Source organism: Phlebotomus argentipes, unplaced genomic scaffold (genome assembly GCF_947086385.1).
Source record: "Phlebotomus argentipes unplaced genomic scaffold, Phlebotomus argentipes genome assembly scaffold_4, whole genome shotgun sequence".
In the NCBI taxonomy this organism is placed as follows: Eukaryota; Metazoa; Arthropoda; class Insecta; order Diptera; family Psychodidae; genus Phlebotomus; species Phlebotomus argentipes.
This window is the reverse complement of record NW_026776174.1, coordinates 11916951-11932561: the sequence shown is the minus strand read 5'-3', so window position 1 is coordinate 11932561 and position 15611 is coordinate 11916951. Positions and strand designations below refer to the sequence as shown.

Below are 15611 nucleotides of genomic sequence, written 5' to 3'. Positions count from 1 at the left end.
TGATAAGCGGTATCAGAACTTATGTAAGCGTTGTCATATCGTGTAGGGTCATATAAATAAAAGAATCAACAGCAAGTCATTCATTTATTGTTGGGAAATCAAAAAGATTCTCCAAATGGTTTGACGATGAGTTCATGAATCTGCACATGAGGAGGAGTTCCCAAGACGTAAAGAACACTTTGTGAAACGTCTTCAGCTTGAAGAAAAGGTATATCCCCGAATCTCTCTTTAAAAAACTCATCGGAAACCATTTCAGTTTTCACAGCTCCTGGACTCACTGAAGACACTTTGATGTGATGCTTGCTTCTGATGAATTCCTGGCGATGGATTTCCGTGATCGCGGTCACAGCGAATTTGCTCGGAGGATATATATTATAAGAAGGAATCTGCAAATTACAGATAACATTGTGTCCTACGACACTATTAATGTGAACGACATGAGAATTCCTTCCATGCTTTTCCATAGATTTATAAGCTTCACGGGTGCAAAAAACCAGACCGAAGACGTTTGTGTCAATAATTTCTCTAAGTGGAGTTGAATTGTCACTTCTGATCAACTCAGTTTCACGAATAACACCAGCATTATTAATGAGTACATCAATTCCATTGTATTCCTTGTCGATCCGATCAAAAACCCTTACAATTTCGTCTTCTTTGGTAATGTCACACTTCACAGCGTGAAGATTTCCCTGAAGATGAGCCGGAAGATCCTTCTTTAAAGCCTCGATTCTTTCCACTCTTCTCGCCAATCCAACTGTGATCATTCCAGCCTTGACCAGATCCTTGACGATTGCGGCCCCGATTCCTGCAGAAGCGCCCGTCACAACAGCCACTCGATTCTTCCACTGCTCCATGTTTTAAGAAAATCACGTTTGATTTCTGCGAGAGACAAATAATGACTGGAGTTCTTCAAATGTAATTCTCAATTTTTATTCTCTTTCTGCGTACATGATAAGGTGTTATCAAGTCTTATGTAAATTTCTCATGAATGTGTGCGCAATTTCTCTATATTCCCTATATTCCGACTATATTCAAATTTTTACATGAATATATTCAGCAGTTAAAATGATTCTCCGAATGGTTTGATAGTCAACTCGTGGATCTGAACGTGAGGAGGAGTCCCCAAGACGTGAAGAACACTTTGTGAAACGTCTTCAGCTTGAAGAAAAGGTATATCCCCGAATTTTTCCTTATAATCGTCAGGTACCATCTCAGTTTTCACAGCTCCTGGACTCACTGAAGTTACTTTGATGTGATGCTTGCTCCTGATGAACTCCTGGCGATGAATCTCCGTTATCGCAGTCACTGCAAACTTACTTGGAGCGTAAATGTTACTTGAAGGCATTTGTAAATTGCGAATAATATTGTGTCCAACGACACTATTAATGTGAACGACATGAGAATTTCTTCCATGCTGTTCCATTGATTTGTAGGCTTCACGAGTGCAGAAAACCAGACCGAAGACATTAGTATCTATAACTTCTCGGATTAGTTCTGAATTATCACTTTTGATCAATTCAGTTTCACGCAAAACTCCAGCATTATTGATTAAGACGTCGATTCCATTGAATTTCTTCACAATCCAATCAAACACTCTTACAATATCATCTTCCTTACTGATGTCGCACTTAACAGCGTGAAGATTTCCCTGAAGATTTGCGGGAAGATCCTTTTTCAAAGCCTGGACTTTCTCTAATCTTCTTGCCAGTCCAATCGTTATCATTCCTGCTTTTACCAGATCCTTGACAATTGCGGCTCCGATTCCTGCAGAAGCGCCCGTCACAACAGCCACTCGATTCTTCCACTGCTCCATTTTCAGACAAGAACTGATCTAATGCTTCAAAGGAATGTGAGATACTGATTCCTATTGTATGCCTGCTTACTTATTATATACTCTCGATGTGGTTGTATGTAATCATAACTTATATCATGACTGTTATTAATCACAACCTTGTTTTAACCATTTTGCGTTTTAGGAGGAAAGATTTTTATAATTATGCTCTCATTAGAGCTCTTTTCAGTGCTTCCTTAATAAATATGTCTCTATTTGTGCCCATATTCAATTTGTATTTTCCATATGCTTTTTTCTCGCTCTCAGAATAATATTTATCTTTACATTATTTCTTAGATTCTTTTCACATCGAAGGGTTAAGTGCTATTTTCACCACGTTTAGCGATCTTTTTGCTTATCATCTTGCAGTGTGGACTGTGGAGGCATTATAATTATCTGAATATGATAAGAAGGGCTGACGTGATGTTAGAAATTTAGATACTATATCCTGTGAGATTCCAACTTGATCATGTTCGTTGGCGCGAATCTTGTTGGATAACTTCAAATTGCTTATCCGAGCGTGATGCGGCGAATTCGCCTTGTTCGCCGTACTTCCGTTTTCAATTGTCACGGGCTGTCACAGTCACAGGAGAAGAGCACGCATTGGTTGGCTGCGATTTTTCCCGTCTGTTTTCCCATGGAAATTCAGTAGCTGCTGCTCGAACAATGTGTCAGATTAGCCAGAGCAATTGTTTCTAGCCGCTGTGCGAGAAAAGCAGGTGAAAATGGCCGAAGTCGTGCAGCGTCCGCAGAGATTCTACTGTCATGTGTGCAGCATCGAGATCGAGAACATCTCGACGGTGAGTTGTGAAAATGACAGCGAACGCCCATCCCTTGACCCCGTGCGTGTCTTGCAGGACTTCACGTGCCCACTGTGCTCGGGCGGGTTCATCGAGGAGCTGCCGTCCGCCGCCGCGGAGCCCTCGAGTGCCGACGATGTTGAGATGTCAGAGTCTTCGGACGCTGTTTTCCCGGAGATCAATCATCGCTTCAACGATGAACTCCTGTCCACGCTCTTCATGTCAATGACCGGCGCCCGGCCGCTGCCGCCGGATGGTGGTCCGGGCGAGGGTCAGAGCACCGCCGGGCGCTCCCGGAACCGCTCCAATCGCAATCCGCAGCGCATTGGCGTGCACAGCGTGAATCTGGACAACTTTCTCCATGATTTTGTGATATCGGTGATGGGCGCCGGCCCGGGAACGCCCATGTTCTTCATGGGCAATCCCGGCGACTATGCGTGGGGACACGAGGGCATCGACACGATAGTGACGCAGTTGCTGAACCAAATGGAGGGCACGGGGCCGCCGCCGCTGGCGCGTGACAAGATCGCCGAGATCCCGAAGGGCGAGATCTGTCAGGAGCAGGTGGACACCAAGCTGCAGTGCTCCGTGTGCCTGGAGGACTTCCAGCTGACCGAAGCTGTCAGACAATTGCCATGCTCGGTAAGCGCTGCTTTTCATTCGATTGCCACGTTCTAATGTCTTGTCTCCGCACAGCATCTCTATCACGAGAACTGCATTGTCCCATGGCTGGAGCTGCACGGTACCTGCCCAATCTGCCGGAAAGCCCTGTCGCCGGAGGCTGAGGAATTCACCCGGAGTAGTAGTTTAAATGCCGCTGCGACTTTGGCAGTGAATTCGCTAAGTGAGTAATCACGTCATTCCCGAGCACAGCATTTCTTTATTGATCTTATCAGCTGCAAATGCCTTCGCAATAGAGTTGTGCGCCGTCATCATAAAAACACAACTTTTACCGATAATTGCAAGTCAAAGAAAACAGAATGAAATCACGAGCGAAGGCAACGCTAGAATCATTCAAAATGCAGTTGATCTCTGTGGTTTTATGTAAACATATGACTAAAATTGCGCGAACACGATCTGTTTTCAGGAAATACACTCTACAGAACTGATAACGAAGGCCCAGGATCGTCGACTAGTCAACAGAGCCAGCCGCAGACGTCCACAAATCCGTCGGAAAGCCGCCAGGCGGATCATCAGGCGCGCAGCCAGCGGCGGTACGATGACGATGATGGTCCGCCACAGTTTGATTTTGACTAGAGTGAGGGACAGAGGAAATTTTGGTGAAAAGACGCCCCAAATCCCGTTTTGTGTTGTGAGGATAGAAAGATAGCAAAAAAACAATCTGTTTGCGGTTTCACTGAACAGAGAGAGAGAAAGAGAGAGAGAGGGTAAGAGAGAGAGACAAAGATAAAGAGAGAAAAGTCACACACTAATTTTCCAAGTACGTAAAATCGTTTATCAAGAAATTTTTTGTAAGAATAATCTCCATAATTCTCACACATTTCCACGAATTTGATGATTAATTGAAATTCCATTTGTGGGCTATTGAATGTGCACGGTTGTGTTTTGGTTTTCTGTGGAGAGGCTTTGTTTTTCCATTTCGCGCCACTGTGCAGAAAATGTGCCGGAATTCGCGATGCTCAAATTCAAAATTGTTAATTATTATAGTCCTCTTGAACCTACAATATTGCAGCCAATGTGTCAGTCAGTATTCCTTCCTGTAACCGACTATGAAGTAATATAGAGAGAAGAGGAAGCATAACAATGGTGTTGACACTGAGTTTGATTGTAATGTTGATATTGTGCGGCCCTCGAAATTTCACAACTTTTCCTTTCTTCGTGTGTGAGAGATGATAAATAAACTGAGAAAAAATACATAGAGAAAAAGAAGAGGAAATTCATAACTATAACTATATAGCTTCAAACAAATGACATAGGTAGGTACTAAAAGATTCGCTTAATTTATCCACAGTGAAAACACGATGAATGATACAGATTACGTGGAAAATATAACAAAAAAAATACCAAGTGTGAAATCTCTATTAAACAGAGAGTGAATAAAATATTTCTCACAAAATCGTGGTTTTCTTCAGAGAGACGCCCAGTGAAAAATGCTGAATTTGCATTGTTTTGTCATATTTATTTCGTGTCTTGATCCACATTTTAAGTACATTTTTCTCCATCATCTCCTAAATACAATGAAAATCTACTTTTGGGACGGAACGCTTCTGACAGCATTTTCTCGAACCAATTCAACAATCTGCAGAAATTATGATACTATGAAAATACCATTCTTCATACTTTATTGTCATGAAGATATGTCGTCTCGGAAACTAGATTTAACTCTTCCCCAAAATCACACCTCAAATTACATGTCTATACTAAAATCAATCACTTACAATAAGGGAAACATAGGGAGTGATTAATAATGCATCAAAAGAGAACTTATGTCAATATTTTATGGCAAGAATAAATTATATATTACTTGAAAAAACAGTCTTAATCATTAGTAAAACAAATTGTTCAGACATTAAGAGAGAAGAATAAACAAACAACGCATAGTAAAGGTAATAATATTTGGTGTAAAAACGTCTTCTTGATCATGGAATGTTGTTAATGCTTGATCTGTCGCTGGAAATTCACGCTCTTCACGTGTGCTTTTCATAGTATAATTGTAGAAATTGTAAGAAGGCCTGAAACTTTGATCCCAATTTTCCTCTACAATTATTGTGCAATCGTCTCTGCCTTCGGGCAGAGAAAGAGAACAATTCGCGTGATTAGATATGTTGGGACAATCGCCTCTCAGGCTCTCTATAAGTTGGAGTCTCCCTCGTCCAGGGACTTGTTCAGGTCCGCCACCAAGTTGGTCATCACGTCGCTGTACGGCGAGTTGGGGCGGAAGGCGGTCTCGAGGAGTTTGTCGTCGCGGAAAAACTTGAAGATCTCATCCACCCTGCCCAGGCTCTTCTCCGTCAAGTGCCTCTTGATCACGGACTTCAGCAGGAATTGGCACTCCGCGAGTGCCTTCTGCAGGTAGTTAATATCGAAGCTAAAATCCACTTCATGGAAGGAAATTATAGCCATTTGAGTGACCTGCAATGCAAAGACAACCACTCATTATTATTATGCCTCGCAGTGACGCCAGTTCACTGTTTATGTTGCCTCTTCGTGGAATATTGAAACAGAGCACAGAGTTGCAGAAACAATTTCCGCACTTGTTCTTTGGCGAAAAGTGATGTAAGTACTTCTGAAGGCTATTAGAATACAATTGTCAAAAGTTATGACAACAGAACTCTTATTTAACGCATCCTTTCAGTCAGCTAAAACATTTTAACATACTTCCTGATTATTTGTTTTTTTTTATTTGAGGATGATTTCTTTTTGAGTTCGAAACCTTTTCACACAAAAATTTATATCCAATTCAAAACAAGAATTGATAGATATCACAAGAAACTCGAATAAGAAGAGGAAAGTAAAGTTTAGGCCATAAATAAACCATGTGAATTTGCGAAAGACCATGAATTTTCACATTTCTTTACGATATCCTACAAGAACTGAAAACCAAAGTGATTCAGAAGTTCCACGGCGTTTAAGATTCTGAGTAATGCATGTTAAATTGTTAGCAAATATTAAACTCACCTGAAATTTTTTGCGAAACTTTTCCGCTGTTTGCAATTCCACATCATTGAACTCATCATTGCGAATGAGAACGCCGATTTTTATTACAATCTTTATGATGTTCTTCACAAGTTTCTCAGCTTGCTTCTTATCGGTCTGCAAGAAATTGGAAAAAGGCAGCAATAAAATCTCCTATCTTATCTGCAAAGTGTCAACACTCATCAAAAGTGTGTGTTTTTGCTTAATGAAAAAGCTTAGCGACGCAAAATCAATTAATTTCCCAGAGAAAATGCAACAGAAGAGGATTGTTCTGTTCAAGACTCACATGAATCTTTGCCAGACGATAGATGTTATCGAGCAGCGAGGCTGTTGTGTCATCAATGAAGGATTTCGCCACACTCTTCGTTGCCATTCGCGAAAGAATCTTCTTCTGTGCGCGAAGACCAATGTCTCGGGCACGAAATGCCGACGCTGAATCACTCATGACTGCAAGCGAAACATGATTCAATTAGTCGCGCTGTGACGAGGAAAAGCCAATTGATAAGGCGAGACGCATTGCCTCGCATTTCTTTTTAATTACATAAATATTTCATAAGTTTCCGAATTTTCGCCGGAAAGTAGAAAGTTTATTTCCAGGTGATAAAACTTTTGTGGGCTGTTAAACTTGAGAAATCGTAATGCATTTTGGCGCGCTTTAATTACTCAAAGTAAACAACAATTTTCCGAGACATGATCGTGACTTTGTGCAAAAATTGGAACATAAATTGCAAACTCATCCAAAAAATATCAATATAAAAATCATGCAATACAAAAGACAGCGTGAATCATGTTTTCCTGATGTGTGAATAGATTTTGTGATTCAGACAACTATAAATTATATTTTACACGTGGGAAAGATGAAAATAAAGACAGGTGGAAAATTTTCCGATATAAATCAATGTAATCTAAAAATACAAGAAAATCAATGGTTGTTCGAGGAGTGTGAATAATTCAATGGATTTCATTGTGCTGAAGGAAATCACACATTTCTCAACCCTTTGCGTCGTGAGAATGTAGGACAAATATGCTTTCTGCTTAGATTTAGACCTCTTCCTATAACTTTAGATGGAATATCTTAGAAGCCAATTGCAAGACTCCAAAGTTAATAACAAAATATGACGAGATTTGTGTTGAATTTGAAGAAATAATGCTTATTAACTTTTCTTCGCACTCCAAACAATTTTGAGTCTTCTAAATGGAATTGTAAGCATCATTTTTCTAATCACATTAACATAATTAATCATTTTCTATGCGTCATTGCTGAATTTTGCCGAATTCACTGTTCCAATCGATCACACAAAGAGCCATGATGTGAAATCCTCGCGTCTATAGAACCGCTGGACTGACTTTGTCCCTGAAGAGAGCGTCTTTATCGCCAATCCACCCGCTTTTGCGAGCGAGGGTTGATGGCATGTGCGTGCAAATGAGCCGCGGTCAAGTTTAATGAAAGCCACATCAACCTCGAAACTTTAGCGCTTTGTGTTCTGGCGTCCCTTCGGCCTGCGACAAGGTTACCGGCGGATCGATAGCCTCTTCCGCTTCTCTTCAATTATAGAGCAGAGAGTGCTATCACCCACCCAGCGCTTCACCTTCTGCTCGCCTCCTTGAGGACTCGAGGAGGAGCGACGACACTCCCACTCGGCGGAGAGCCTTTTGAGGGCAGCGCAGAGGCGATTCGGGGGGACAAAGAGTGGCCAAAACGCAAAGGAAGCGCGAAATGAGTGGGAGTGGTGGTTTTACCTGTGATCATCACACTTTGGGGAGGTGACAGAAAAAGGCCAACTCAAAATCCACACAGAATGCAAATTAACAGATAAACGTGCCACAACTCAGACCATCAATAATAGCTACAAGGCGAGGCCAAATTGGCGATGGTGTATTTCTGCAAATAAAATATTAATTGATAAATTAAGGCGACAATTGAACTGGAGAAGACTGAATGAATGAATATGAGCAAAAATGAAAGTTATCACGCAGGAAATTGCATTCATGAATGCAGATTATGTTTTGCACTTGAGGAGTCGCACTTACAGAGGCAATTTGCGCACTCAACTGAGACTTTTTGGTACATTAGCCAAGCCTGAAGTTCCACCAAGTTCGTGGTCGCCATCCTTTTTCTCACAGTGTAAATCCACGGGAATTTCCTGAAATTCAAGTTTACACCAATATCAAAATCCAGTGCATGTTGCGTGGCATCGGAAATCATCTCGCAATCGCGGATCAAAGGTGAGAAATTGTGAATTCACACACGCACTTCCATGACGCGTCCGAGGTTCATTGATCCACTTTGCGAGACAATTCCTCTCCACGAGCGCTGATAAACTACCTGCGTGTAATTCTATTAACTTAATTCCTCGCTGATAGTCGCGATAACGGGATAACTGATTGATTTCCACGGACAGAAGCGCAGAACAAGAGTGGTTCTGCAGCGCCTCCGGAAGTGAAACTTTCCCAATCACACTCTTTCCATCGCGCTTTCTTTGGGGTTTGAGACACTATTGCGACTATAGTGGGGCTCACGAGCACCGTCTCGGGGAGCAGGAGCGCGGATGGGAGCGACTTTGGGGGTGTTGCAAAGGAGAGCCCACAAAGAGGAGAGAGAGCGAAAACTGCCACACCGCCCAAAATCCGTACGCGAACTGAATGTTGTGTAGAAAAACGGCAGCGCAACACATCTTCGAAGTTCGAAACCCTGCCGAAGATGCTCGAACGCTATTCGCGGATGTATAACAGTTTGTGGCGCACAATTCAAATCAATCCGTTGATATGAATGAATAATTGAAGGGGTTATTAAGTAAAGAATTAGAATACATTTCAGATTAGAATTGTCAGGATGAGTAAAACTAATTATTTATACAATTACATGCATTAAAAACTTTTTGCCGTCAGATTAATCATTCAATATGTGTACTTGATACAGTTTTACAACAGATTTGTGCAGAAAATGTGAAATCAATTAAGAAATCATCCCGGAGGTCCTTTTTGACGATTTCAAAGCAATGTTCACTGAACACCATTCGAAAAGTAAAGCAAATACAACTAAATGGTGTGAGAGAGACGTTTTGTAAACATAACATGCGCAATATATGTTCTCACTGAAATAAATACAATAACGTGTTGGTTCATTCACAACAGTTGTGTTCAGATATTCCACAAAGAAGCATTCTGTCCGCGGCGATTTCAGCGACGCAATAGAATGTTGTTCTTATATTTAATTTTTACGGCCTTGGCCGCTCTGATTTACTACATTTATCAGTTCGGTACGAAGAATGAGAATATCTTTGTGGAAAAAGGACTCGCATTTCGCAAGCCAACATTCATCTTTGGCAACAGCATCAAGTTGTGGATGAGGCAAATCAGTGCGTTTGATTTCGTAAAGGACATCTCGAAGGGATATCAAAATGAAAAGTAAGCTTTTAATGCAAATATTTTTTAAGTAAATATGATTATGAAATAATGAATTTTGCAGATTAATGGGATATTTCGATTTTCGTGATCCTGTCGTCTTGATATTTGACCCAGACATCCTGAAGCGTCTTGCTGTGAAGGAGTTTGAGAGTTTCCCTGACCACAGAGTATTCTTTTCCGAAGATTTTGATCCTCTTTTCGGGAATTCCATCTTTTCTCTCACGGGTCAAAAGTGGAAGGACATGCGAGCTACATTAAGTCCTGCCTTCACAGGAAGCAAAATGCGTTTGATGTGCGATTTGATAGTGGAAATCTGTGAGCAAATGGTGGACTTCTTGAAGACGGAAGTTGACGAAAAAGGACTACAAATCTATGAGACGAAGGAATTATTTTCAAGATTAGCTACAGACATAATCGGAACGTGTGCTTTTGGCATCAAAGTGGATTCTCTAAAGGACAAGGACAATAACTTTTATGTGACAGCAAAAAGGATTTTTACTTTTACTAATATCAGAGTTATAATCACGTTTATGTTGTACAGAATATGTCCTTGGCTGATGGAGTTACTCAATATTCCACTATTTCACGCAGAGAGCAGGAATTTCATGAAGAATTTGGTTGTAAACACAATGAAGACAAGAGAGGAACAGAACATCGTTCGTCCTGACATGATTCATCTTCTAATGGAAGCTAGGAAAGGCAATTTAACTCACACCGTAACTGAAAAGGACTCTGCGGGATTTGCCACCGTTGAAGAGTCTGAAATAGGATTGAAAGCTTCCAGAAGAACATGGACAGAAGATGAGATCGTTGCTCAGTGCTTTGGCTTCTTCCTGGCAGGATTCGACACTGTTTCCACTGTCACGGGCTTCATTATTTACGAAATCATGGTCAACCAGGATGTTCAGGACAAACTGTTCGAGGAAATTTCAGAGATGCACTCAAAAATCGGCGGAGAGTCTATCAAATATGAATCTCTGCAGCACTTGAAGTATCTGGACATGGTGATATCAGAGACTCTGAGGAAATGGCCTGCAGCTCCTGTTGTCGACAGGATCTGCACTCGCGACTTCACACTGAAATACGACAATGACAAGGAGTTCACATTCCACAAAGGTGATGTTTTCTGGGTTCTGATTGCTCACTTCCATCGAAGCGCTAAATATTTCCCAAATCCTGATAAATTCGACCCTGAGAGATTCAGCGACGAGAACAAGGCTTCAATTAATCCTGCTGCTTACTTGCCTTTCGGCGTTGGTCCTCGGAATTGCATAGGTAAAGATTATCATTTTTCCATATCTTTTCTCCTCTAATTGCTCGTGTATTTCAGGCTCCAGATTTGCCTTGATGGAACTAAAGTCGATCATTTACTATTTAATCCTGAATTTTCACATCGAGACCACGGAAAAGACTCAAATTCCTGTCAAATTGGCGAATCAATTCTTCGGTGTGCAAACTGAGAAGGGAATTCACGTACAGTTTCGCCCAAGAAACTAAAGTCAAGTCAACGTGTGATAAAAATAATGTGTGTAATCTTATCAGTACATAAGTGAAAGTTTAGAATTGCGTTTATACAAGCTTTGCTGACTTTATTAATAAAAACATGATACAATATGCGTTCAGTCGGTTATTCTTTCGCTCATTCATTTGGCCACGACCGTGTGAAGGTCACATCGGTGCTTTTGTGGGAGTCGAGATGTTTTGGTGTTGTATAAAACGCGATTGTATGAGCTGTGGCTGAATATGTATAAACTCTCCAGGGCCATCAGACAGTGAGTTCAAGTTGATATTTCAGACTCGGAGTCATCAGTGTATTTCGGGCAGTAGTGAAAGCTTGTTATTCGCCGGCCGGAAAAGTATCATATCAGTGCTGATAATGCTGTTCATTTTTCTCCTTGTCACGGCTTTGGCCGCTTTGATACTGTACATCTACCGATTCGGGACGAGGAACGAGAACTTCTTCCTCGAGAGAGGACTGAAGTTCCACAAACCGACTTTTCTTTTTGGGAATTGCTACAAGATGGTGAGAAAGCAAGATTGCTTGTACGACTACATAAAGAACCTCTCGAAAGACTTCCCGAACGAAAAGTAAGGCAAATTTGCATACAACATTTTTGGCTTATATTAAAATGATTTTACCTTTGCTCATAGGATGATTGGACACTTCGAATTTCGTGATCCCATTGTGATAATCCTTGATCCTGAATTGGTGAAGAAACTGGCTGTGAAGGAGTTCGAAAGCTTCACGGATCACAGGAATGTGTTTTCTGAGGAACTGGATCCTCTCTTTGGCAATTCAATGTTCTCCATGAAAGGACAGAAGTGGAAGGACATGCGATCCACTCTGAGTCCAGCTTTCACGGGCAGCAAAATGCGACTCATGTGTGATCTCATCGTGGAGATATGCGAACAAATGGTGGATTATTTGAAGAAAGAGGTGACAGAAAAGGGGCCGCAAACGCATGAAATGAAGGAGTTTTTCTGCAAAACAGGCACAGATATTATTGGCACGTGTGCTTTTGGCATCAAAGTAGATTCATGGAAGGCGAAGGATAACGATTTCTACGTGTCAGCTTCGAAGCTCTTCAGTTTCTCTGGATTTATTGTCCAAATGAAGCTCTTATTCTACAGAATGTGTCCGTCAGTAATGGAATATCTCAAAATTCCACTCTTTGATCAGGTGCACAGAAGCTTCATGAAGAATCTCGTTGTGGACACAATGAAATTGAGGGAGGAGAAGAACATTGTTCGTCATGACATGATTCATCTCTTGATGGAGGCACAGAAAGGCAATCTAAAGCACACTTCTTCGTCTGAGAAGGATTCCGCAGGATTCGCAACGGTTGAGGAGTCTGACGTTGGACGAGCTGTGACGAAGAGAGTGTGGACAGAGGATGAGATTGTGGCTCAATGCTTCCTCTTCTTCTTGGCTGGTTTCGACACATCATCGACTCTATTGAGCTTTCTCGCGTATGAAATAACCGCCAATCCTGATGTGCAGGAAAAACTCTACCAAGAAATATTGAAAGTGCATGAAAAGCTCGATGGAAAGCCAATAAAGTATGACAATCTACACGAACTGAAGTATCTGGACATGGTGATATCGGAGAGCCTGAGAAAGTGGGCAGTGCCTTTTGTTGATCGCGTCTGCACTCGAGATATCACAATCAAATATGATGGCGATAAGGAATATACATTCCGCAAGGGAGAAGCCTTTTGGATTCCCATCGTAACTTACCATTACAATCCTGAGTTCTTCCCTCATCCGGAAAAATTTCTACCGGAGAGATTCAGTGATGAAAGCGATCGTTTGATTGATCCTGCTACTTATCTTCCTTTCGGCATTGGACCGCGCAATTGCATTGGTTTGTTCAATCAATTGTTTATGCTTTGCAACACAATTAATCTTGAATTTCTTACAGGCTCACGCTTGGGCTTGATGAAGATAAAGTCCTTGTTCTACTACTTGATCTTGAATTTCCATCTGGAGGCAAATGAGAAGACTCAAATTCCCATTCAACTGGAAAAGAACTTCCTTGGATTGGTGCCTGAGAAGGGAATTCACGTGCAATTGCGCTCCAGACATTAATCTTCACGGCATTCAGTCTCAAGTTGATACTTAAGGAAATATAAATTTCCCATAATTGTGAAATTATATGTCGCTAAGCTAACACTGCAAACATGTTGTGACATTCAAACCAATATACTTAACATGTTAATATTTTTATGCAAGATTATGATTATTACTGACACATTTTAATCAACAATAAAAGTTTAACGAAAAGAATTTTCTTCTATCGCTAGACGAAGACATCAATTTACATAAATTCCCTTACAAATTCATGCCATATGTAGAAGATTTAGCATAAAGTGAAGTGTCAAACACTTAAGACATTGTTGAGGCTTATCAATGTTGTACTCGAAATTAATTACTATATAAATTCCTAGCAATTCACGGTCAATTTCACAGTTGCGTTAGACAATTTATCAAGTTTGGACATTAATATTTGCAAGGTGATTCCGAATAAGAGTGAATGAAAGTAATTTGCTTGATTTAAGAAAGTGAGATGAGCATCTTTTGGTTGTTGGTTCTTGTAATAGTCATACTTTTTTGTGTCTATAAGTATGGCATGCGGAAGGAGCATTTTTTCCGAGATCGTGGTGTTAAATATCACAAAACATTGCCTTTCGTCGGAAATTCACTGGGAACTTTTCTTCGCAAAGACAACATCATCAGTCACGTCCTGAAACTGTGCAAGACGTATAGGAATGAAAAGTAAATTGTTATCATATTCCTTTTTCTGGTAATAACTATATTATTATCTATAAATTTGTTATAGAGTCTTTGGTGCTTTCGATTCAATGACGCCAACTTTGGTTATTCAAGATCCGGATTTAGCCAAATATCTGGCCATCAAGGAATTCGATCACTTCATGGATCACGAGCAAATATCCTCAGCAGACATTGATCCTCTATTTTCGCAATCCCTGTTTTTACTTCAGGGCCACAAATGGCGCGAAATGAGGGCCACCTTAAGTCCTGCCTTCACAGGAAGCAAAATGCGTTTCATGAGTGAATTTATCGTGGAAATCTGCGCGCAAATGGTGGATTATTTGAAGACGGAGGCTAAAGAAAAGGGACCTCAAGCTCGAAATGTTACTGATCTTTTCTCAAGACTTGCTACTGACATAATTGGAACGTGTGCTTTTGGCATCAAAGTGGATTCCTTGAAGGAGAAGAACAATAAGTTCTTCACAAGTGCTAAGGAAATGTTTGATTCCTCATCAATTTTTATCTTGATTAAACTAATAGCATCCAGCGTGTGTCCTTGGCTGATGAAATTATTTGGAATTACTATCTTCGGTGAACACAACAGGAGTTTTCTTAAGGATCTCGTTTTAAATAGTATGAAAATTCGCCAAGAGAAGAACATAATTCGTCCTGATATGATTCATCTTCTGATTGAGGCACAGACAGGCTCTTTAGATCAGACATCAACCGATAAGGATTCTGCAGGATTCGCGACTGTTGAGGAATCGCAAATGAAATCTGTTGCTAAGAAAACTTCCTGGACAGATGATGAACTTGTCGCGCAGTGCTTTATTTTCTTCCTAGCAGGATTTGACACCGTGTCAACTGTTCTCACGTTCCTAACTTATGAAATTGCCAAAGACGATCAAATACAAAAGAAACTGTATCAAGAAGCCACAACTGTTCGTGATGGACTAAAAGGAAAGCTTTTGACTTATGAGAGCCTACGAAATTTAAAATATCTAGACATGGTAGTTTCCGAAGCATTAAGAATTTGGCCTCCAGTCCCTTCTTTTGATCGCATTTGCACTAAAGATTTAACGATAGAGTACAATAAAGGCAAAATGTACACCTTCCACGAAGGAGAAATGATGTGGATTCCAGTTGCTGACTATCACTTCAACCCAAAATACTTTTCCGACCCGAAAAAATTCGACCCTGAGCGATTCAGCGATAAGAACAAACATTTGATAAATCCAAATACTTATCTTCCTTTCGGTATCGGACCTAGAAATTGCATAGGTAAATTAAGTACATAATGAAGTTTTATAACAACACTCTAATTCTTGTCTACCTTTTAGGGTCCCGTTTTGCATTGATGGAGATAAAGTCTCTTATCTACTATCTCATCCTAAATTTCCACTTCGACATGTCGGACAAAACGGAAGTTCCAGTGGTTCTCGTGAGTTCTTTTGTTGGATTGAAAGCCAGATCAGGAGTTTGGATAAAGTTTCGTCCCAGGGAATAATTGATAAAATACACTGTAAGCTCATCGTTGTTTTGTAACAGGCGCCCACCTAATAATTACACAATAAATATTGCAATCGGTTGTGAAATAATATTGACGTACAAAAGTCTGTATATGTCTGTATATCAAAGCAAA

The 15611-nt window shown here is 40.7% G+C and overlaps 6 protein-coding genes across 7 annotated transcripts; 3 read left to right on the top strand and 3 right to left on the bottom strand.

Annotated features, from left to right (window-relative positions):
* Positions 1 to 37: 37 nt before the first annotated feature.
* On the bottom strand, positions 38 to 856 carry LOC132258900 (farnesol dehydrogenase-like). Its single transcript, XM_059756439.1, has one exon. The coding sequence runs from the start codon at positions 852 to 854 to the stop codon at positions 99 to 101; it is 756 nt and encodes a 251-aa protein (XP_059612422.1). The 5' UTR covers positions 855 to 856; the 3' UTR covers positions 38 to 98.
* A 201-nt stretch (positions 857 to 1057) lies between these two features.
* Positions 1058 to 1987, bottom strand: LOC132258902 (farnesol dehydrogenase-like). The gene has a single exon (XM_059756440.1). The coding sequence runs from the start codon at positions 1811 to 1813 to the stop codon at positions 1061 to 1063; it is 753 nt and encodes a 250-aa protein (XP_059612423.1). The 5' UTR covers positions 1814 to 1987; the 3' UTR covers positions 1058 to 1060.
* A 430-nt stretch (positions 1988 to 2417) lies between these two features.
* Positions 2418 to 4729, top strand: LOC132258899 (E3 ubiquitin-protein ligase Iruka). Its single transcript, XM_059756438.1, has 4 exons — positions 2418 to 2631; positions 2689 to 3273; positions 3328 to 3475; positions 3719 to 4729. Exons 1-4 carry the CDS (start codon positions 2557 to 2559, stop codon positions 3886 to 3888), a joined length of 978 nt encoding a protein of 325 aa, XP_059612421.1. The 5' UTR covers positions 2418 to 2556; the 3' UTR covers positions 3889 to 4729.
* Positions 4730 to 4917: 188 nt separating this feature from the next.
* LOC132258905 (protein salivary glands marred) lies at positions 4918 to 8923 on the bottom strand. 2 transcript variants are annotated; one of them, XM_059756444.1, is made up of 5 exons: positions 8615 to 8923; positions 8320 to 8432; positions 6575 to 6735; positions 6271 to 6405; positions 4918 to 5724 (listed from the first exon to the last, which is right to left on the bottom strand). In XM_059756444.1, exons 2-5 carry the CDS (start codon positions 8396 to 8398, stop codon positions 5443 to 5445), a joined length of 657 nt encoding a protein of 218 aa, XP_059612427.1. In that variant the 5' UTR covers positions 8399 to 8432; positions 8615 to 8923; the 3' UTR covers positions 4918 to 5442. The 2 variants fall into 2 exon arrangements, with proteins under 2 accessions (XP_059612427.1, XP_059612428.1); XM_059756445.1 differs by lacking the exon at positions 8615 to 8923 and adding an exon at positions 8029 to 8170.
* Positions 8924 to 9443: 520 nt separating this feature from the next.
* On the top strand, positions 9444 to 11308 carry LOC132257620 (probable cytochrome P450 9f2). Its single transcript, XM_059754603.1, has 3 exons — positions 9444 to 9696; positions 9758 to 10971; positions 11027 to 11308. Exons 1-3 carry the CDS (start codon positions 9485 to 9487, stop codon positions 11191 to 11193), a joined length of 1593 nt encoding a protein of 530 aa, XP_059610586.1. The 5' UTR covers positions 9444 to 9484; the 3' UTR covers positions 11194 to 11308.
* A 264-nt stretch (positions 11309 to 11572) lies between these two features.
* Positions 11573 to 15582, top strand: LOC132258498 (uncharacterized). Its single transcript, XM_059755829.1, has 6 exons — positions 11573 to 11784; positions 11848 to 13061; positions 13119 to 13280; positions 13756 to 13972; positions 14037 to 15250; positions 15310 to 15582. Exons 1-6 carry the CDS (start codon positions 11573 to 11575, stop codon positions 15474 to 15476), a joined length of 3186 nt encoding a protein of 1061 aa, XP_059611812.1. The 3' UTR covers positions 15477 to 15582.
* Positions 15583 to 15611: the final 29 nt, after the last annotated feature.